The 23,978-nt window shown below is 37.6% G+C and overlaps 1 protein-coding gene across 1 annotated transcript in view; it reads left to right on the top strand.

Moving 5' to 3' along the window:
* Nucleotides 1-23,978, top strand: part of LOC149411251 (uncharacterized) — a 79,701-nt gene that overhangs the window by 42,725 nt on the left and 12,998 nt on the right. Inside the window, exons 14-17 of the mRNA XM_089647133.1 lie at nucleotides 3,599-3,752; nucleotides 4,818-4,941; nucleotides 5,604-5,733; nucleotides 21,782-21,953. Coding sequence (XP_089503259.1) covers nucleotides 3,599-3,752; nucleotides 4,818-4,941; nucleotides 5,604-5,733; nucleotides 21,782-21,953 — 580 coding nt within the window. The remainder of the gene's footprint in view (nucleotides 1-3,598; nucleotides 3,753-4,817; nucleotides 4,942-5,603; nucleotides 5,734-21,781; nucleotides 21,954-23,978) is intronic.

Here is a 23,978-nt window from a genome sequence, read left to right as displayed (position 1 = left end):
TTTTTTTTTTGAAAGGCAATAAGCCTACGCAAATCAAAGATGAGTTGGACTCTGTGTATGGGGACTCTGCACCATCATTTAATACAGCGAAATTTTGGGCAGCTGAATTTAAACGTGGCCGTAAGAGCTTGGGAGACGATGATCGTCCGGGACGTCCAAAAACTGCAACTACTGACGATAATATTGCTAACCTTCACCAAATAGTGTTAGACGACCGCCGAATTAAAGTGAGAGAGATAGCAGAGGTTATGAAAATGTCCAAAGAACGTGTCGTGTCACATATTAAATCAAGATTTAGACATGAGAAAGCTGTGCACGCATTGGGTGCTTTGCTCACGTTAGACCAAAAACGTGTTCGAATGAACATTTCCAAAGCTCTGTTGGTACACCATTATACGCCCGAAAAAAAAATACAGTCAAAACTGTTTTCTCAGCTAGGAAAGTGATGGCAACTGTTTTTTGGGATAGTCATGGAGTTATCTTAATTGATTATCTTCAAAAAGGAAAAACTATTACAGAAGCATACTACGCATCATTACTTGACAAGCTGAAGGCAGAAATTGCAGAAAAACGGCCACATTTGCAGAAAAAGAAAATCCACCTTGCCATGGCAAAATCCACGAATTACGGTTTGAACTGCCTGACCATCCGCCTTACTCATCAGATCTAGCCCCAAGTGACTTCTTTTTGTTCCCTAATCTAAAAACTGCGCTCGGAGGACAGAGATTTTCATCAAAACAATTATTTTTCAGAGAAAAACGCTGAGTACTATTGGACGGGTTAGATAGATGGGAGCATCGCTAGGAGAAGTGTGTAGAGTTACAAGGAGACTATGTAGAAAAATAAATTAAAAATTCTTGTTTCATTGTTAGGCGGAAACTTTTCAGACCACCCCCCAGTAACTATAACATTATTATAACTAATCGGATATATCGTTCTTAGTTATGTGGTCCCTTCAATGTCTTTATATGTTAATTTTTAATTAATTTATAACAAATAATTATGGTTACCATTCTCTTTTGTCCATAACGTCGAGACTTGTAAACTCACCGTCAAGTCAAAGCGTTGAACGCAGACTCTATCAAGACGCGTATTACATCCACATTTTGCCAACAACATGTGACAAAAGTTATGTTTTTTATTATTAATTAATCAATGCTAAAATATTATGTTCATTTTTAACTTAGTACAACAAAAAGAGAGTATTTTCAATAAAAAACTTTATTTTTACCTTGCCACATTCTTGAGTTTGGTTTCATCAATTAACGACAATGCCTACCTTCTCTATTTGATGCTTGGCATTTCAAACTTATCTGGACACTTCCAGTACCGTTTTTTTAAATCTGTAACAAAAATCTAGATAAGTTCATGTCTGTTTCAACAACTTTTGGTTTTGTTCAAAGGAACTGTTTGCTTTATCATAAATTAATAAATCTTTTCACATTTTAAAGGAAAAAATAGCAACAATTGTAATAAATAAAAATGTATGTAGTTAACACTCGCAATTATTAATTATACTACGAAACTTAAAATTTCCAATGAAGAGCCCACTCATCAAATTCACACGGAATTTCAAAATAATCTAATCCAACGATTAACACACGTCATTACTAAAGTGTTCACATTTCTCTCGCAACATCCATTTCAACGGACTTTTCATTATTTTGAAAACAATACAATTTGCAAAGAACGTGAATTTTAAAGACAGTCTACCATTTTTAAATGTCGGACTAAGTAAATGAAATAAGTCTTCATTTTGAGTTGAAGCAATGATACCATACGTGAAAAAAACACATTTATGCCGAAAATAAAATAAAATAATAATATTTACCATGCAAATAGGGTAAAAAATCGTAAGCTTTTTAGTGAGGTTTTGTAAGAAAATAACAATACCTGATTAAATTAGCTATAATGCTTTATTAAAAACAATCATATTTTTAATTTACCTTTGAATAATAAAAAAACAAAATATTTTTGAACAAAACGACGGCAAAAAACACCCTGCAAAAAAATATTGTATTAATTTCACAGTTAGAGTCCATTTGAAATAAATAAAAATAATAATATATTAATGAAATAATATGAATAAAGAAAAAAAAGTTAATTATAATTGATAAAAAAAAACATTGTGAAAATGCACCGAGATCTAGCCGTTTCATCGCCATTTTGAAACCGCGTATCTGGTATCATTCAAACTTGAATAGTCTCTACGAGTCATAAGTCTCGGTTTTTAAGTGGAAGCTTTTAGAAATTGAACCTTAGGTTTGATACGAATCGAGGGGCGGTGCGGTCGTCTTTCGCCTGAATAGGGTGATACTTAAAAAAAAAAGCGAGCGAAGGCGCATGGCGTATGCGAAAATAAACCCTCGAGTCGATATAAATTAAGGGGAAGAGTGGTCGTTTTTCGCCTACACCCCCCCAGAAAAAAACAAATGCCAACAGGATATTAATATATATATAACAAAGTAATTATCTGGTGAACAGATAACAATTACAAAAAACACAAATTGTAGTTTTTTTCTGACATTTGATCAAAATTCATAAATAAAATAAAAGTAATTTTCACGCGGTTCTGTAAATTCTCACCTGACAGTTACTCTGACGTTCAACAGGCTTGTGGCGTTGAGAGAACGATCCAGATTGTCTCATTAATAATAAACCTATGTACTTGCAAGTTACTACCGAGAACTAATCGTAAACAACGCGACCTACCTACGACAATACGTTGCGAATTGGTCTGGCACATCACGCCAACTCGCTAGAAGGTTGTAGCCTATCGCCTATGCGTAATAGCAGCGCCGCCGAAAGTTCCAGTAAGACCCAGTCTGAGCGAGTGTCTCCGTTTTACTTGCGATTCCGCCTACCTACTGTTGCCGTCAGCTGTACCGTATAAATAAGCCCGACCCAGCGAGCAGTCAGTCAGTCATCAGTCAGCCGTCATTTAACAAGGCTCAACGTGTGATCACCCGCGCTCCTCTTACCCGCGCGTTAGGACGATATTCCCGGCTCCGCCCGGCTCAATCATGGACTCCATCGGGACATCATCATAGCGCCTTGGCCCCGGCCGCCGTCCCTGGCCAGCGCTCCATCGGATCTCAGCGCCCTGGTTCCAGCGCATCTGACCAGCGCTACATCCATGCACCATGACCACCACGAGGACACGCAGCATCTCCTCACTGGTCTACGCACTTCCCGTTCACCGCCGACAGGTCCATCGTATCTTCGGCCTTCCCGTCAGCACTGGAGTACCTGAAGACCCACGTTCTCCGCCAGTGCCTGACCGTCATCGAGTCCGGTCACCAGCGTCTGGCGTCGACTCACTGACCTGCGATTGACCAGCACATTACCACCTGCATCCGGAGAATACAACACCAGTCCTACGTCATCTCTCAACACGGCTACTGACTCAAATAAACACTGTGACCTTCACCAACCTCTTTCATTTTGTGCCTCTCACCAGATCCCCAAAGGCTAATATGTCACCAAGTTCTAAATTATATAAATCTGGGGCTTAAGGCTTGAAGTGGCAATATAACATTGATCATCAACTCTTGACTCAGGTTTTATGTCTATAATATAAAATTTAAATTATTTGCAGCTGTCAGATTTCTTCCGGCACCTCATGAGTGAAAGTCTCAGCGCTTTGGCGATCCAAGGATCTCCTGAGGCCATGGTCAGTAACCTGCAGCTGCAGCTGGAGGTCGTCAAGTGGCAGAGCCAAAAGAAACTCAAGGAACTAAAGCACAATACAGGTAACATAACCTCAATACCTTGAAGGATTTGTTAGTCTTTCTCTCTTGTGATTGTGACCCCACTCCAATTTGCACTGCTGCGCTGCATGAAGAGGCGCACTCACCGTGAGCTTCTCCACGTTGAAATTCACAGTTAGGCCCAAAGTATCTTGGTACACAAGTATAGGCAGAACTAAGGAGGAGTGGAGAGGAGAGATGAGGCCCTCTTCCCTCGTGGGACCTTCAGGGAAACAAGGGGGAGTGGAGAGGAGAGCTGAGGCCCTCTTCCCCCGTGGAGCCTTCAGGGAACTAAGGGGGGATAGAGAGGAGAGATGAGACTTGGGTAGACACATTACGGAACCAGAAGATATAGCCTTATATCCAATGACAACCCTGGTGAACTTTATAGAAGGGACCGGGTGACTGTTAAAGGAATGAAGTAGAATAGGAGAAAGCAATTTTTTTATTTTTTTTTATATTGCCGGTAACTCGGTCGTTTATTAACATAAATGGTTATTTACAAATCATGTGCGCTACCCGACTCACTAGACAATATCTGTTCTGAGCCGGAGCTTATATGGGCCTATGGTTGCCTGTTTAGGATGCCTGGCTCTTCCAGAATTAATTTTGATTGGCCTGATGTTCTTTTGTTTTGAAATGTTTCGTTGTAGTTCAATTTTCTTAAAATATCTCATGTTTGTGGACAACTTATGAATACTCGGAGCTAGTGCATGAGTTTGTGTATTTGGGAAGTATATTTAGCTGATAAGGATATTGAATTATATCATGTAAGTGAATAGTTAACCAAGTCAGGGCGGACCCCCGAGGAAGACATGGCATAATCAAGTGAATCAAATATTTATGTATCATAAAATGAGGCATATGTGATAAATGAAAAAAGTGGTATACCGAGAATATAGGACAGGGGAGGAGACTCGGCACGCACAAATAATTTCCACCTTAACTACACCCAGTTTACTAGATTTGACAACCATTTATAAAGCCGAGCAGCGCTGAGTACATGTCAGCTAGTGTAGAGATATTGGAGATGATGTGTGTGTTAATAGACTGTTTCCAATATTGCAGAATTACTGATCAAAGAGATGAGAGCCAGTATGGATGGCGCTAGAGTGAAGGAACTGAATGAGCAACGTCTCCAAATGGAAGCAGAGAAGATAGCTGCCGTGTCGGAGGCCAAGAAACTACAGTGGTGAGCACTCATGCGTTATTACACTACATACATGTATTTTATATACAGTATAGTCTCAATAATCTGAACTATTAAGAACCGAGCCTGTTCGGTTTAAAAAATTTTCAGATTACTGAAATCAAGAAACAGCTGGATTTTTGGAACATTTTCATTTTTAACATCGGTTGAACCTTTTAGAGTAGATACTACATAATCTAAAATTTAATTCTTTTTACATTTCAAATAGGATACTGTGGATTTACAAATGTTATATTCCCTGGCTACAACTCTCTCCACGAAGGCCGGGATATCAGTTGCTTTTAAGCTCAGCTTGGTTGGAATGTCGATCTTAGCATGGTTTAGCATATAAATCCGTATATTATACATGCTTTGGTCATATGATTTTAATAGAGGAACTTGTTTCTGTTTTCTTTTTCAAAATCAAACTACTGTACTTACCCAAATTGTAAATAGTATTTGTTTTGCACTATTATTATTTTTGTTAATACACTATTCGTGAAATTATGACAATCTAACCGCTGAAAACAAAACTTTTTTCTTCAGTCCCCCATCACCCGGTGGGTTCAGATTACTGTTTTTTTTTTTTTTAAATAAACGTGGAAACTGTTATTCCAAGGGATCAATATTGCGTAGTTAATAATTGGATTGTTGTAAATTTGAAGGTGTGCGACATGTGAACGTCCCTCCTCATTTCACTGCTGCTGGAATACTTCGTACTGCGGCCTCCCTTGCCAAAACAAACACTGGCCGGTTCATATCAAGACCTGCGTACAACAGACGGGTGCGACCCAGGTAAGAGCTACAAACAATTTTCACGTACAGTTATCAATATGATAAACTTGGGTTACGGAAAACAACAGATGCAAAATTGAATAGCTGAAGAACCTCAGCATCCCTGTGTACCCACAATAGATAATAGAACAAAGGGAGATTAAGGCGCGGAAGCGTGCTGACTATCGCCAAGCTATGACCAAATTGCACTTGGTGTGTGGGTAGAAACACAGGCGGGGCGCCGCTGTGCGTACATGCGAATTGCGGTGATATCAGTGAATGATGTTGGCAGTATTTGATGCCCAAGTTTAGGCCTCACACTTATTTCACTCTCCAGATTTACATAAAACTGTGCCGTGGCTCTGCTCGGCCGTACGTGGCAAATCCCCGAGCCAGTGACTTTGTTAAAAGCTTGTGGAAAAAAAACCTATTTTATGTACCCATAAACATATATGATTTTAGTTCACATGTACAAGTTTTTCACTCGATGGTGACAGATCAAACTGGCGTGGCTCGGCTCAGTCGCATGAGTTCCCCTAATTTGGACCGTGTCCAAATGGATTTAACCAAATGGTACGGCGCCAAAGCGCTCTGCCGTGTGTGTCCAGCTTAAGCCCATCTGAAGGTTGGCTTTCTTCCACTCTTACTACTTCTATGCTGAAAAAATGTAAAGTAAAATTAATCGATAACGTCTAATAAAAAATTTAGGGACCAGAATAATCATCAAATTGAGAAGATTGAAATTGCTTGGTAAAAAATTTTCACTTTCTATCATCATCAAACATACTAATTTCGGTTGTCTGTGGTGTGAACATGAACTGAAATTGAATTGAATTGGCAATAATTGAAAAAATCTTTGATTCTATGCAGAAACGGGAAATCTGTTTGATAGATTCCCCCTACCTTAACAAACAGATTGCAATATTTAGAGCACGGGCTTCAGGTGGGAATGCTGTTCTTGTTCTAGCCGTATTGTAATGGTTATATCTATTCCAATGTAATGGTGAGATAATCAGGATCAAAGTAGTGGAATTTATATGGCAGAGCAGAGACCACAGCTCAGGATTATGGGATTAGTTTTCTGTCAAGTAGGTAGGAAATCAGTAAAATAAAAAAAGATGAACTTTATAAAACTATAATGTAACCATCAAAAGAACAAGACATGGGAGTGCAAAGTTATACCAATGTAACATTAAGAATACAAAACATAAACATACCAGATGGACTCCTGAACACACTATGCTAACTAAACGTAGCCGAATATCGAAGGAAAACAACGGACGGCGAACGAAAACTTGATTCTGGTAGAGGGGAACGGACCCGTGACGGGACCACGGATCAACCGGGGACGGCGTGGAATCCAGGGAACCTAGGTCATCCTTCACTTTGGGGAAGAAGAGCGCTACAACTTCAAGGAGCGTCTCTAGCCTCAGTCGGGTTCTGGTAGAGGGGAACTGACCCGTGACGGGACCACGGATCAACCGGGGTCGGCGTGGAATCCAGGGAACCTAGGTCATCCTTCACTTTGGGGAGGAGGGCGCTACACCTCCAAAGAGCGTCTCTAGCCTCAGTCGGGTTCTGGTAGAGGGGAACGGACCCGTGACGGGACCACGGATCAACCGGGGTCGGCGTGGAATCCAGGGAACCTAGGTCATCCTTCACTTTGGGGAGGAGGGCGCTACACCTCCAAAGAGCGTCTCAAGAATCTCCATCCGAGAAGCACGTGGTCCAACCAGTCTCCAAGACTTACGGACTTCGGAAGAACCAACAGCAATCCGTGACTTCGCGACGCGGGGTTAAACAGGCATAATATTCTAGCCACAACCAGGACCAATCTCTTTACAATTTCAAGTCCAAAAAACAAATTCCACAAAAATGGCCACCTGCCAACAACGAAAAAGTGGGATTCACATAACCTCCACTAAAAATAAAAACCTACACGAACTATTCGTGTTAGGAAAAAACACCCCGTGCCCTTTTTAAAGATAAAAACAACTTGTATTCACACGATTTACTCAGATTAAAACACCTCCATGGTGAGTGACTAATTCGCGTGCAGCCAGCCCATGGCTGAGGAAGTGACCATAAACAAAAAACTATTTGTCTTCCCCAAAAAAATTGCCAAACTACAAAAAAAAACACTATAGACAAAATAACCATATAGGCAAGAACTGCACTAGTCACATAATATTTATGTGACAGTATTTCAATGGAAGATGCTCCGAGGAACTTGCGAACCATGCGAAGGCGATTTAAATTCATACGAATTTAAATCATCTTCGCATTGGAGAGGAGAAATGAGAACGGGGAATACACATTGTGGAACCAGAAGACATAGCCACATATCCAATAACAATCCTGGTGAACTTTATGAAAGGGACCAGGTGACTGTTAAAGGAATGAGGTAAAATGGGAGATGGAACAATGGGCCTATGGCCTAAGTGCTCACGGGAACTATATGTAAACCGTCTCCGCTCTATAAAATAAATAATAAATCACCTTCGCATGGATTTCGCCCATGCAGTGTCGCAATCAGCTGTAAATGTGGCGCCATTTTGTACTGAACGCGCAAGTGCAGATACAGACAAAATATTCTGCTGTCGGTGCCGGCCTGTGTCTATGCAGACACGCTACACTATGATGTGGATGTCTTCATAGTGGCACGTTACATGCCGGTAGAAGTGAATAGACCTTAACAGATATATAAATATGAATATGAAAAAAATAAAGTAATCAAAGATAGGTACAAATTTTCAAAAAATCAAGACCAAACAATAAATTATATATAATAACAGTAATCACAAAAAATTTCTTACACCTAAGTAGCAGTGTAATGCGAACTGAACAACTTTACATTGACGAATGGCGGCAAACGGTGAATAACCGGTGTGGTCAAAGTCTACCGAATTGCTGCCGAACGAACGTAGCACAGCGAATCCCCTCCCATCATCTGCGCCACCTACCGCACACCCACCCTTAACTAAAATCCGTATACATAACATTTCGCATTGACTTTAGTTTAGAATTATCCTAATTAAACAGAATGGTGTCCCAGACAACCGAAGTAAATTAGTATTAGTTTCTATATTTGGTTTCTGTTCCTTGGGTTTTGATCCAAATATCTGGCTGTCCCGATAAGCCAGTGTACCAATTAATCAAAATCGACTGTAGTATGTCAAGTTTGAATCTTTATTACGCTACATCCCAGGGTGGGATTATTCTTCTTCCGCAAATCTTATTATCTATTCTTCTTTCCGAAAAAAAAAAAGTTTATCTAAGCTAAACATCGTTCCTAGTTGCTCTGGAAATTTATCCCAAAATTAACAGAAATAACTCGTTTTTCGACTCAATCTTAACTTTAAATAGTAAATCATAAGTGTAGAATCATCATCGAGTGTTATCTCGGGCCCCCAATACAGGGCATTCGTCCTTTTAATATCTTAAAATCTCCCATTTTCAGACGTTCTGTTATTGTTACCTGACTACCCACTGACAGACGAAACCACAGAAAAAACTTTTGGATCTGCCCATAGAAAAAAACCACAGAAAAAACTTTTGGATCTGACCATAGAAAAAAACCACAGAAAAAACTTTTGGATCTGACCATAGAAAAAACTAAGAGAAAAAAAAAAAAAAACAAATCAAACAATCGTTCCTATCTATTCCACAGACAAAAAAACACAACATTTAACAAAAAAATACAATACATGTGATATGTAAGACATTAAAAACAATAATTCCTGAATGGCAGATTCCCCATGTACCCCCCCAGGGGTTAAAGATCCCTTCAAAAAATCGGGAACTACGCCAAGGTCACCGATAATCCGGATCCCTAGCAGTCCAGAGCTAGCTAAGTCTCCAAGACAAACCCGAGCCGAAAGTAGAAAGGTCACGGATAAACAACAAAAGAAGGGAATCAAGACCAATAAGATGGCATCAATTTCCACTTACACTAGCTCTGCTTTTTCTACCACCGCCGCTACTGCAAAATCCTCACTAACAACAGTCATATCCAGTCCGGCGCTTCTTTCTACCCAAGAAGACAAAACTCCTCCCCTCAAGACCAAACCGATCGTGACTCTTATTCAAACCCCCCAATTTACTTCTTCTCAGAATATGAACCAGTCCGAGTCAGCCCTGAACATTGTACAAGTTGCTACTCTGGCACTGAAAGCAGCAGAACCTCTCAAGAGTACAATATCCAAAGAAGTCCGCGAAACCATAATTTCATCTTTACTGGAAATAATTGAAAAAGGAGCAAACTTGGCACAACAACTTCATGCCCTGGAAGTCCAACTACTTGAAACAAAGGTAGAAAATGCAGAATTTCAACTAAAGGCAGAAGAAAGGCACTGCAGGGAAATAAAGGCCAGTGCCAACGCTCAAAAGACACCCCTACTCAGTTATGCCTCGGCAACGGCAAATCGAGGAGATGACACTAGACATGCCGTAATAGTTTCATCATCAGAGCTAGGAGCGACGTCGGAATCCATTACATCAACAATAAAGGATATCATCAAGCCAGCAGTCCTCAGGGTGGGTGTCAGTGGACTGTTGAAGGCCAAAAATAACAAGGTCATTATTACCTGCCCTAAAAAGACAGACGCCGTAAAAATACTGACAGAAATTTCAAAAGCAAATAAAGGATCTCTAAAAGCTCAAGACAGCAAGCTGCTCCGACCTACAGTGATCCTCAAAGGAGTTGCAAATGAATATAAAGACAGTGAAATCCTCCATATGAACATTCAGCAAAATGATCTTATCTATGAAAAAATCCAAGACCGAAAACCAGAAGACTGTATGAAGATCCTTCGAACTACAAAAAATCGAAATGATCAATTAAGGAACATAGTACTAATAGTCGACAGTGAAATAAGAAAAGCACTACTCAGTCTCGGCCGTATCAACATCGGGTACATGAGGGTGCACGTGGAGGATTCCTCATCACTAGTTCAGTGTTTCAAGTGTATGGGATTCGGGCATTCCTCCTCCAACTGCAATGCTACAAAAGACAGATGTCTCCACTGCGCCGGCGAGCACAAATCGATGGTGTGCCCAAAAAAGGACGATGATTCAGCAACAAAGTGTTGGAATTGCAGTAAAATTTCTACCAACAAAGATGTTTATTCGCATAAAGCAAATAGTAGACAGTGCCCTTATCGGCAAAAAATGGAAGAGAGAGCCCAGCAAAGAACTGACAATGGAAAATAAGGGACTTGAAGATCTAAATGAGGAAATTGAAGCCAAATTGAAATATGGAAATTCTATGTCATTTGAAAGTCCAGAACAGTGTGGTAAAGTATTCACAGAAAAAAAACTTTCTCTGAAATTGCTAACTTTAAATATCCGAAGTCTAAACCGCAATTTCAATGACTTTATTGTATTACTTCAGAGGATTCAAGTTAGTTTTGATGTGATTATTCTAACAGAGTGCTGGCTAAAAGAAACATACCAACCAAAAGAAATTCCTAATTATAAAGTATATCACACTGAAAGTAATTATAATCAAAATGATGGAGTTATCGTTTACGTTTTGGAAAAACTAAAAATCGTTGTTAAAGAGCCTAATTTCGCAGAAGGAAATTGCTTATTAATAAAAATAGAAAATGATATAAGTATTGTAGCCTTATACCGTTCACCATCTTTCAGGAAAGTGTCGACATTTTTAAGTTCTTTAAATTCAGTACTCTCAGAAGTAAATCACTTTCAAAATGTTATTGTAACGGGAGATATTAATATAGATTTGCTGAACGAAAACCATCCAAATACTGTAGACTACAATATACTCATGGCGGAGAAAGGCCTGAAAAGTGCAATTCTCCTACCAACACGGGAAAATTCCTGCCTAGACCACATTATGGTAAGATCTCGTAAACAAATCAATGCTATTGTCTGCAACACAGCTATCACAGATCATTTCCCCGTAATATTGGCCTTAGAGACGAAAATTGTCAGAGAAAATAAAATAAAAAATATCGAAACTCTCCTAAATTTTGAAAAAATTAATGAAGACATGTTGAAACAAAACTGGACATCAATATTGACATCATCAGACGCAAATCTTGCAATGGAAATTTTTGTTCAAACTCTTCAAAACACAATAAAAAAATATGAAACCAAAAAACAACAAACGAAGCATTACAACCATGGATTAACAGAGGCTTAATAAAATGTATTAAGAAACGAGATAAGATGCACATTAGGGTGTCCCAAAAAAATTAAAGTTGTTATTTTTGAACGCATACCCTCTAATTTTGTTTTAATAATGACAAAACACTTACAAAATTTTTTTTGTTTACTTTGGACAACTGCAACCCGTGCCGACTTGCATCGAAAGATGTCAGTACTTGTACATTAAGACGCCAGCGAGCAAACGTGTTGATGTGCTTGTAGTAACTTGCTATTTTGTTAGTAAACGAAAATCACTCGTTCAGGCAAGATTTTGTTAGATTTACGCACTTCTAAAAAGAGTATATTTTTAATAGGAGTCATAAAACACCAAATATCGGGTTCTAAACTGCCATCTAATGGACAAGTTCTTGAAGTTTTGTTCTACAATATCCGGAAAGTGAATTTAACTGTCAATATATACCAAATATAGCCATAGTTGGTTTTTTAAAGCTGTGTTTGAAGTAAAAATCAGTCAAGTGACTACAAGCCCTGACATATCACTCTTCAAAAAGTTTCGAGATAACTGTAAAAATGTTGATCCCGATAAAATTCAGTGCTACAGAGAAAATCTCACATTGCACCTAACCGCTTCCGAAATCAATGATTTGCTTGACTTTTACCGTACTGAGAGTTTTTAGAGCTCTGTGTGATAGTTTTAGGACAGCGAGAAAATTTAAGATTCGGCCTCCAGGTGCTCGATGGATGGCAAAGGCGCTTTATTCCTTGAAAATATCATTAATTTGTGCGCAATTTAAAATTACCGTTTGCCTGTTTATAGTAACATCCTATGTCAAGCCATGGTTACAATGTATTATAGCAGTTAAAGCACCTTACCAGGACTTGTGCTTTTTGAAATCGATGAAGGCTTAAGAAAAAATTGATGAAAACATCTCAATGGCAGCTTTATTTCTGTTCAGTAAGCAGTTATGGTATTTGACCGATGAAGGATCTATTTTATTGCTGTTTAACGACGCTGTGGATCAAACAACTAAAATAAAAATGCACGAAATATCAAAAAAAATAATTTATCAACCCATGACAAACGTTACATCCCATCGAAGGAAGATCTTGATGGTAAATTGTATGGTAAGTTTATTAAGTAGTTTAAATTATGTTTTGTAATGAGGTTTTTGTTCATATCATAATTTAGTGACTTTTGTTTCAGAGAAAAATATTTACGACTTCATTTCAGTTAAGAGCAAGTATTTGTTTGATCGTCTGAACACAGATGCCAGTTTTCTTAACCAATTCCCTACGATGTGGTCAAATAATGCTTCGTAACAAGAAGTTAGAAAGAAGGTGTCGCCGCTGAGGGTAGTGAATGATACAGCTGAAAGAACTGTTAAGTTAATGCAAGATTTTCATGGCTTAATCTCACGGTCAAAGAGGAAAAAAAATAATTTTTGTTACGATGCGTTCAGGAACACCGGAAGATTTATCCTGACTGTAAAAAACAAACTGTGAAGAAAAAATGTAATCAATAATTAGTTTTTAAATATAAAATACTACATAATTGAACATTTGTGCATTTTTTAAATTTATTTATCCGACAAAAATGAAAGTTAAAAATCCTTCCATATTAACTCTGTACCATATGTTTGGCATCAAGTCGGCACGGGTTGCCGGTGTTTAATCAAAATAATATTTATTATATGAGTTATTGGGATCAAATGGAATAAAATAAGAGGGTATGCATATTTAAATTCATGAAAAAAAATTCTTCCTTATGTCCTGGGACACCCTAATGCACATGCAATGTAAAACACATCCACAAGACGAGACCATGAAATTTAATTATCTTAGATATAGAAATATGTGTAAAAAAACTATTCACTCTGTAAAAGAGGAATATTACAAAAGGAAAATCGAAAATAACTCACAAAACCCAAAGAAAATTTGGAACGTAATTAAAGAAATTGCTAACATAGCCCCGAATAAAATCACAGACATCTCGCAAATCAAGACGGAGCAAATCTCGACAAATAACGCCGACCCTGATATAAATAGACTTAACACTCTTAACAAATACTTTGCAACAATAGGACAGACACTTGCCAATACGTCCCTAAATAAGATGAAAACAACAGAAAGACAGCTGACTTTGAACTACGGAGCAGGAATAAGCCAACAAAATTCTCTTTTCCTTCTACCAACAAACAAAGAAGAAATTAATAGGATCATCTCTGAACTGAAACATAACTCAGCACCTGGAATAGATGGAATCACTGCAAATGTCATAAAGAAATGCAAAGAAGGTATAATAACATCGCTAACACACATTTGTAATCTCAGCATGCAAACTGGAGTATTCCCAAATTGCCTCAAAAAAGCAATTGTTTGTCCTATATTTAAAGGAGAAGATCCGTCTTCTCCTAGTAATTACAGGCCGATCTCTCTATTGAGCATTTTATCTAAAATCCTGGAAAAGCTTGTCAAAGTAAGGTTAATGAATTTCTTCAATAAGCACAAATTAATCTCGCCACAACAATTTGGGTTCCAACAGAAAAAATCAACTGAACATGCGATAACAGATATGACCGAATATTTGGCGAAGAATTTAGATGCTGGTAAAAAATGCGTGGGAATCTTTCTAGATTTACAGAAAGCGTTTGACTCAATTTCACAAAAAATTCTTTAAGGAAATTAGAAATGATGGGTGTGAGAGGCATCCCACTCGCATGGTTTGATGACTACCTCTCGGAAAGAACTCAATTGGTGAAGAACAATGGAAAATTAAGCAACACGGAAAAAAAATTATTCGGAGTACCCCAGGGCAGTACCTTGGACCAATACTTTTTCTTGCATATATAAACGAACTATGCAAAATAGACCTAGAAAATGGGAAAATAATATCATTTGCCGATGATACAGTTTTACTTTTCAAAGGAGATAAAATCAAAATCTGAAACAGGTCTAGTAAAAGTATCAAAATGGCTAGAATGCAACCTCTTGACATTAAATGCCAAAAAAACAAATTCAATGTTTTTTTCTATGAAGATAGAGGCAAACCTAACAGTGACATAAATATAAAAGTACATTTAAATGACACCTGTACCCCAGGAACACAAATATCTCACCCATGCGCATGTCAAGACCTTGAAAAGGTGCAATTAGTCAAATATCTGGGTATTTTAATAGATGACTCTTTGACCTGCAGAGCGCATATTGAAAATACGGCCAAACGAATAAGAAAACTAATTTTCTTCTTGAAAGATATACGCAACATTGTTGATAAGAAAACCATTAAAATTGTGTACTATGCTTTGTGCCATTCAATTATCAGGTATGTGATACTAAGCTGGGGTGGTGCAGCCAAGACTATACTAGATCCGTTAGCCAAGGCACAAAAAGCTGTAATAAGAGTGATGGATAAAAAACCTTTTATGTATCCATCGACACCCTTATTTAAGGAAACAAAATTATTAGATGTAAGACAGATTTATATACATGCACTCATAATGTACTATACGAACAATCCCAAGCTTCATAGTCTTGTTGATCACAGCTACACAACAAGACTAAGATCAGAACAAAGGATGATAGTACCAAAAATGAACACATCGTTTGGACAACGTTTCCATGTATTTCTGGCTCCTAAGGTGTATAATGGGTTCAAGCAGCAATGCAGTAAGATTAAAACAGGCCCTCTTCAAAAGAAAATAACCGTATGGCTCATAGAATGTGGCAGAATGAAATCGGAAAGCTTCCTGAATGAAATTATTGTCTGACTGAAGAAAGACCATTAACCTGTCGTATGCCAGGAAATTCCAAGCTTTTTTGAAAAAAAACCGCGCGCAAATTACTCTCCTGCCTTTTGGTCAAACATCCGTTTAAAAACAAAGAAATTGTTTATTTTGCGATTGTTTTCTGTTTATCAGAAAATGTATCTTATTATTCATATATATTACATGATAATATTGTTACAAGTTTTCCCAGAATAGCTAACTTTAACAAAAAAAAAGTGTAAAAATTTTCCCATTCGGCAAACAAATGTAAAAAAAATATATTCATATGAAAATTAACTGATTTTTTTATTTCTACACAAACCTGAATAGACACTCCTCGTGAAAAAAAATAATCCAAATGTTTTTTCGAAGAAGTAATGCCATTGACACTTCTTTGAAAATGTAAAATATTTTCATTTATTCAAAAAAAAAATCAAACGTCAAGTGTCCACTTAAAATTTTTTTGTGTCGTATTTTATAAGTATATGATAACAATTCTTCCAGATTTCGGTAGTTTATACAACTGTTGTTACTAATAATATTATTTTGTACAAGAAACCTGTAAATAAATAATGCTAAAAATAAAATTATTCATTAGGACGTAAAAATTTTGACATTTCTACGATAAACTTACAAAGCTAATTTTCATCACTTTTCTTGGGTGAAATATTATAAAAATTACATCAAAATAATGTAGATAAAACTATCTTTCTGATGATACCTCAAATCTATTATTTCCACAATCAATTTATATCAAAAATAATGAAAGAAGTAAGAGGTTACCTTATAAAAATTCGCGATGTTTTTGCACTGCACGGCTGACAAAGGGCCGCCGACTGCGTGTACAGATGTGTTTGAAAGAACAGGGTGACAAAAAAATCATGATTCGGGGAATAAAAATAAAATTTGCTAATATTTTTTTATTAATATTTATTTATTTATTTAAATACGTTTTTTTAAATTCAGATACTGTGTGGTTCAAAAATAAATAAGAAAAAAATTTCATCATATTTATTTCAGTTTTAGAACAGGTTTTTTTAATCTTTGGTCGAGAGACTGCGAAAAAAATCATTTTTCACATACATAAATTTATTATTATAATATTCAAATTTTTGGACACTGTTTCTGTCCTCCTCAAAAGTGGAAGATACAATGAATGGAAACGAAAATTCAAACAATGCAAAGATGCACAATGCACTTGTTTCAGTAAACATTTTTATTCAAATAATGCACAAATACACCCATTCAATAAATAATTAAAACCATAAATAACAACAACCAGTGCCAAATTACAATCACAGATAACAAAATCCAAGTAACAAATGATAACACACATTCAACAAATAACAACCGCAACCAACATTCAAAGAACAATAACATTTATTTTTCAATCTTCCGATTTAGTTGTCCGGGTTAAGTCTTCCCCAAAGGAAAAACTTAACCCTTCCACTCACTTTTCCACAAATGATCAGCTAGTCAATCAACACTATGTAAGTGCATTATATAAGTAAAATAAATACAAAACAATACAAGAACAACAACACGTCAAATCACCAGATATCAAATGGGAAAAAAAATTCACCGTCTCCAGATATTTTCATATCAGAGGGTTCGGCTCGGTAGAACTTCTAACAGGGCCTATAAATCCTACTGATCCCTCAACATAAATAACAAACAATAACATTATGACAAACAATAACATTATAACAAACAATAACATTATAACAAACAATAACATTATAACAAACAACAACACTAATGCAAGAAATAGCGATACAATTCCTGAACTGTAATTATGGGACTGCCACTATTAGGTATGATGAATTTCCTCTTCATGGCAATTTTTAAAATTTTGTATAAAAAAAAGAATCTAAATGGAAAAAAACGATTTGAAAAAAAAAATTATAAATGTTCTAGAGTGTGGTATTGTTTAAAACACCCCCCAATGCAAAGGAAAACATCGCACGCTACGCAAATCGTAGAAACATCCTTGCGTATTTTACGATGTGAACATAGTAAGCACCTTCTGCGAATGCGTCGATTCTTACTGTCCATCTTTGGGGTTTCATCTGGAAAATGTTCAAGAGAACGATTTAATCTAAGAGTGGCTCCGACGATGGAAGCGCTCGGTGCGGGTTTAATCAAAGAGGGATAGTGTCGCTCTACAAGCTCAGATGCCAATTTCATCCTGAATGCGCGGTGCAATATTGGCTTCCCTGGGTCTTCTTGGTGAAGCTGCCTAAATATCACCATGCTATTCAGGATGCTGACATTGAGCAGGCGACGAAATACCTTAATGTACCATTTGTAACCCCGCGTTCTCTCCATGCGGTAAGTGGATAACAGCGAATCTTTGGTATCCACTCCCCCCATGAAGCGATTGTACTGGACCACAGATAGAGGCATTTGGTATTTCACTAACCATGGTGACAATTTTAATGTCATTCCAGGCAACGACTGACATGTCACCACAGTGTCTACCAATGATGGTAAGCCGTGGCACACTCTTCTTCATGCTTTTAATGATTTCAGGTACCATCTTTCGGCGGCGATTGAGGGTACCGATAAGATCGGTATTCCTTTGTTTCAGGTACCTAGTCAATGGCATGCTATTATAAAAATTGTCCATGTAGAGGCAGTACCCTTTGTCAAAGAGCCCCTCCATGAGTTTGAGTACAACTTTTGAAGTTTTACCCGAAAACCCAAGATGGTTCTCTTCGACTTCTGTATTCTTCCCCGCATACATAATAAAGCGGTACAAGTACCCTGTTGACGATTCGCACAGCTCATAGGTTTTAATGCCGAACCGAGCCGCCTTAGTGCGGATGCACTGCTTGAAACCTAGGCGACCCTTCCAGAGCAACAGGGACTCGTCTATGCTAATATCTTCGTGGGGAGTATACAGACTGGAAAACTTTTCATTCATTATATCCAATAGTGGTTTAACTTTTGCAAGCTTGTTTTGGTAACCGACTTTAGAAATTGTGTTATTGTCAACAAAGTGTAGGAACCGAATTATCAGAAGAAACCTATTACGCGACATTAGAGTCCTAAATTTAGGCATCTCTAAAATGTCTGTTGTCCAGTATTCTGATAACTGAGCTCTGTAACAAATGGACATGTATATAAGCATCGCGAAGAATACATACAGTTCAGCGACTGTAACATCTTGCCAGTCCTTCAGCCTGGAATAAGTTGTTAAATCCAACAGTCCATCCTCAGTGTTCACCTCGTCCAGTGCGCTCCATGCATGCCTATTGGTCTCCTCCACGATATAGGACATTGTTTCCAAGTCCCATATTTTGGAGAAGACGTCATATGGAGATGTAGCGACTGTCGGAGGGAACACGTCGGGTGATGGGCCAGGTTGAAGGACGGCAAAATGCTCACGCTGACCCGTGAAGGTGGAGAAATCCTCGGACCAGGTGAAGGTCTGCTCCTCTGGATTCTCCTCCTCCCCCTCCTCCAAAGGCTCCAACTCATCCTCAGGAACATCCATATCCACCATTGACGGAAGTTCTACATCACCGGCGAGGGATTCATCCTCGCTATCAGTGAATCCGTAGAACTCCGCAACGACGTGGTCGGTTTCCTATAGACAGAAAGAAAAGAAAAAAAATATATATACAGCTATGTAAAGCGTCCTTGAGGTAATACAAGACAAAAATGGCGCTGTAAAAGTTAGCCAAGTGTTATTATAATTACCTGAGTATTTGGAGCCCGATGCGTAGAGGAGGTTGATGGTCTCGGGTCAGCCTGCCATCCCGGAATCTGAAACTGTAAACATTAATTGTTACACGAATGTCTTTCAATTTTGGAAAGGATGAAGCGTACAACCACTATAGAACTACTACTAATACACAACATACCGTCGCAATTACTGAAAATCTTTCTTCTGTTGTCTGTTCCTCCGTCGACGGTCTTGGAATCTCCATTCTATAACAATAGAAACAATCATGTATTTCATTATATAATATAATCATCAATACGCGTATAAATATTTTATACCTAAACAAAAAAAAAGTTTGTTAGTACTTTTTTGCACACCCTATATAACTGATCTAATTTTGTGATATTTATTACCATTTTTATAAATAAAAAATAATATTTCTAATAAATATTTTTAGAAATAAATATTCCTAATAAATAATGTATTTTGTAAGAACCCTGTACGTCCCATACAAAATTTGAATTTGTAAAAAACGTTGATATCTGCGCGCGCAGGCACGCGCAGGCGCAAATGTCATTTCAAGATGGCCTCTCACACATACATATAAACAGTACACATGTATTTGTGCAGGTTTCCGATGTGTTGCATTTATTTAATTAAAAAATATTAACTAAATATTGACGAAACTAGAGCTTTTAAACACAATCTCAATAGTTTTCTTTACATAATAATGTACAATCCTTATTAGATTAGGCAATATTTACGTAAATATCGATAGAGAAACGTAAAAATATTTCTTGGCAGATTTTTAGCAGTCGGAGACATCGGAATATCATTTTTAGTAAAATATTAACTAAATATGGACAAATCGAAGGCTGTGTTATATGTTCTCAATTGATTTATCTGCAAAATGAGATACGAAACAAAGCAAATCACACAATATGTATATGATGCAACATAGCTGGAAATAAAACGAAAATTTTATCACGAAAACATCGCGACCATACTTTGACGCAATATTTTGTCGGTTATTTTGAGTTTCGTATTTTAAATTTACCGAAACACATGCCGTGAACAATAAACTATGTATAAAAAAAATATTACTTACGTTTTATTGATGATTTACTTCGTTTTGGCACTTTAAAATAGAACCGCTCTGTGACACTTTGACCGTTATTATTTTTTGTGTTAGCATCCCACAGAAAAATTAAATAATAGATATCGAAGAAGCTAGAAGCCTTTCCAGAATTCGATGCGTAAAGAACGAGAATAGGCCAAGCGATTAAGACCTTGTCCTTCATACAAATTCTTTATACATAAGGGTTAAAATCGCACATAATTTTTTTTTGTTTTTTTTTGTTTTTTAAAGTTCGAATATAATGTATGGCACTCACATATGCGGGCCCGGCATACGAGAAGTTAAGTGAATTTATTCCGACTTTATCCATATTATCGCACATATATTTATTATTTTTGTTTTTGTTTTACCATTTGTATAACGATATATGGACAACATTGTATAATTGTGTTTATATTTTATTTTATATGTTTTTTATATTTTCTTATGATTTCTATTTTATATTTTCTTATTTATTACCACCATAATACGGGCATTTGCCTAGTTTGGGGTATTAATAAATAAAATAAAATAATAATAATATTCACCACCGGCCCTAATCCTTATCTCCGGGTCTTCCTGTCCTGCTCAAACCTCTTCCACAACTATTCTCCACCAGCCCCCCAATCCTTAGTCTCTGGGTCTTCCTGTCCTGCTTAAACCTCTTCCACAAATATTCTCCACCGGCCCCAATCCTTAGTCTCTGGGTCTTCCTGTCCTGCTTAAACCTCTTCCACAAATATTCTCCACCGTCCCCAATCCTTAGTCTCCGGGCCTTCCTGTCCTGCTTAAACCTCTTCCACAAATATTCTCCACCGTCCCCAATCCTTAGTCTCCGGGCCTTCCTGTCCTGCTTAAACCTCTTCCACAAATATTCTCCACCGTCCCCAATCCTTAGTCTCCGGGCCTTCCTGTCCTGCTTAAACCTCTTCCACAAATATTCTCCACCGTCCCCAATCCTTAGTCTCCGGGCCTTCCTGTCCTGCTTAAACCTCTTCCACAAATATTCTCCACCGTCCCCAATCCTTAGTCTCCGGGCCTTCCTGTCCTGCTCAAACCTCTTCCACAACTATTTTCTCCGGCCCCAATCCTTAGTCTCCGGGCCTTCCTATCCCGCTAAACCTCTTCCACGCAGTCAGTCCACCTCTTCCTCATGTGTCTCTGGGTTGCACCTACCAAGCTTCATACTTCCTCATGAATATGGTCTGGTAAGATCAACTAACCCTTGCGACTCGTTAACAAAAACCCACTTCCTTCAGCCCCAAATTGGGGATGCCATGGTCCAACTGGCCCCAGGCAGTTGGGACTGTGCGGTAATACCATTCTGAACCATAAAAACCATGATGTATTGCATTTTCTCTATGGTTTTTATTTGCATTCTTTTAGAACAAGATGACTGCGAGCGAACCCACCTGCCAAACTACTATGCCCGCTCGTCTTGTTACGAACCGCAATACGAAACAGAAGGTCATCATCGCCCGGTCAGCCGCGCCGGCCATGATTGCCCAGACCTTTCTGCAGACCCCCCCGCCTCCCTCTGCAGGGACCACCAACATGAGTGAGTTAACCTAATCTAATCTTACGTCCGTTTATAAGGGAGGCATTACATATATTATATCAAAAATAAATATCCAGGCTACGAATAACCTAGCAGTAATTTGAAAAACTCATCATTATAAGCCGAAGGTGTTGCTTGTGCGTGCAATGAATGATGAAGGTTTTGCCAGCAGAGGAATTTTGTAACCCAATGCATTTGTCATTTCCATTTGACCACTAACGGATTAGTTCTGTACCCAATAAGCATACCAATGCAAGTCCAAGATACAAAATGTTCAGAAAATCCGAAAAACTGTGTTTTTTTTTCAAATCTCTCTTACTTCCCAAGATAGATAATTTAAAAAGATATTTCTTTCAAAGTATTTGTGGAAGTTACAAGAGGTTTGCAAAAAAACCTTTTTGTGTTTTGGAGTTGGAGTTGCATCCGTATGCTTCTCGGGTACATAGTTTACAACATGAATCCTGAACCTTTTACTAACCAGGTCTGCTCTAACCAAATAAACTCATCTGTCAAACGTATCCCAGTAAAACCAGCACATAATCACACTTAACCTTTTCAGCACAATCTCTCCTACCACGTGTTTTGGTACATCTTCATGGATCACAGCCACCTATGGACCAAACCAAAGATATTAGAAGAACGAGATGTGCTATGAGCAGTTCATACTGTGTGGAATTGTTTTGCCCAGTGTCGCCGGTTTTGTTCACCAATACTACTGCACACCTTCGCTTACGCTAAGGTATCCGCACTAATACATAGAACAGATTTCTGTGCGTACACGTCCCGATAGTATTTAAAGTACCCTAATTAGGTAGTACTCCGCCTACGGTCCGGCGGCCAACATAGCATATCTCGTTCTTCTAATATCTTTGGACCAAACATAAGATGGTAGCATAAATAATTTTTAGGTGCGAGTTTTAATGGCTCGTAAACTAAAAATTTTAATTGGCCCACCTCATAGAAGTATCCCCTTGAAAGATGGACCTTATAATAATAGTTGTTGTGAACAGGTTCTTTATAAATAATAACACCTTCTTTACAACAATACACTTTCATTATTACTAAAAAACGTGGTGAAAATTTTATTCAATCGATAAACGACCGTGTATGTGAAAACCTTCGTAATGGAAACGAAAAATAGAAACTGTCGTAAAATAGTTCATGGAAAGATACATAAGATATATACATTGCTTATCCAGTTACGGGGGGTTATTTATCTGTTGTGTAAGCTATAAAATTATCAATTAGATTTTTGTTTTCATTATATACTTTAAAATTATTAAAACTCGTAGATAGAAAACTTATTTCCGTCTTGACTTTTATTTTTAAAATTGTAATGGTATTATAGACAGCCCTGATTTATTAAACCTAATTGATTACCTTCAACATACCAACTAGAACTACTCGATCAAAATTTATTTTTAATTACAACAACAATATCAAGACTAAGTCATTTAGATTCTCACTTGTACCTAGATTACATGCAGTTGGTAATAATTTTGCAGAAATTGTAGATGTGTTCAACATCATTTACTTAACATTCATGTACTTTTATTTTAACATCTTGATTAGATTGGCCAACAATATTCATACTAAAAGTAATGTATTTTGTTTTGGAAGTATTTAGTGCAAGAGAGTTAATATCTAGCTATTTTTTAACAGAGTTAATTAATTTCTTAGCCATTTTGTGTGCGTCTAACCAAGTGTCGGATTGAATGAGTAGCACAGTATCGTCAGCAAAACTTACAATTTTTCCATCTATCATTAGGTTACAAAGATCTTTTATGTAGATGAGAAACAAAGTAGGGCCTAAAACGCTTCCTTGGGGAACTCCGTAGGTTATAGGGAGGGTTGGCTGAATTTGTTTTCGATTTTGACACTTTGGGTTCGATTGGTTAAGTAACTTTGAAGAAATTCTAGGACTTTCCCTCTTAAACCAATGGCATTAAGGACGGGTTGTTTCGGAGAATTTGAACAATTCATCAAATTTCAACGTTCATTTTCAAGTTCTGTGAAAGATTTTTT

This window comes from Hesperophylax consimilis, chromosome 26, assembly GCF_061612785.1.
Source record: "Hesperophylax consimilis isolate HC1 chromosome 26, BYU_Hcon_1.0, whole genome shotgun sequence".
Lineage (NCBI taxonomy): Eukaryota > Metazoa > Arthropoda > Insecta > Trichoptera > Limnephilidae > Hesperophylax > Hesperophylax consimilis.
The sequence above is the reverse complement of the archived record's forward strand: the minus strand, read 5'-3'. Positions and strand labels throughout refer to the sequence as shown.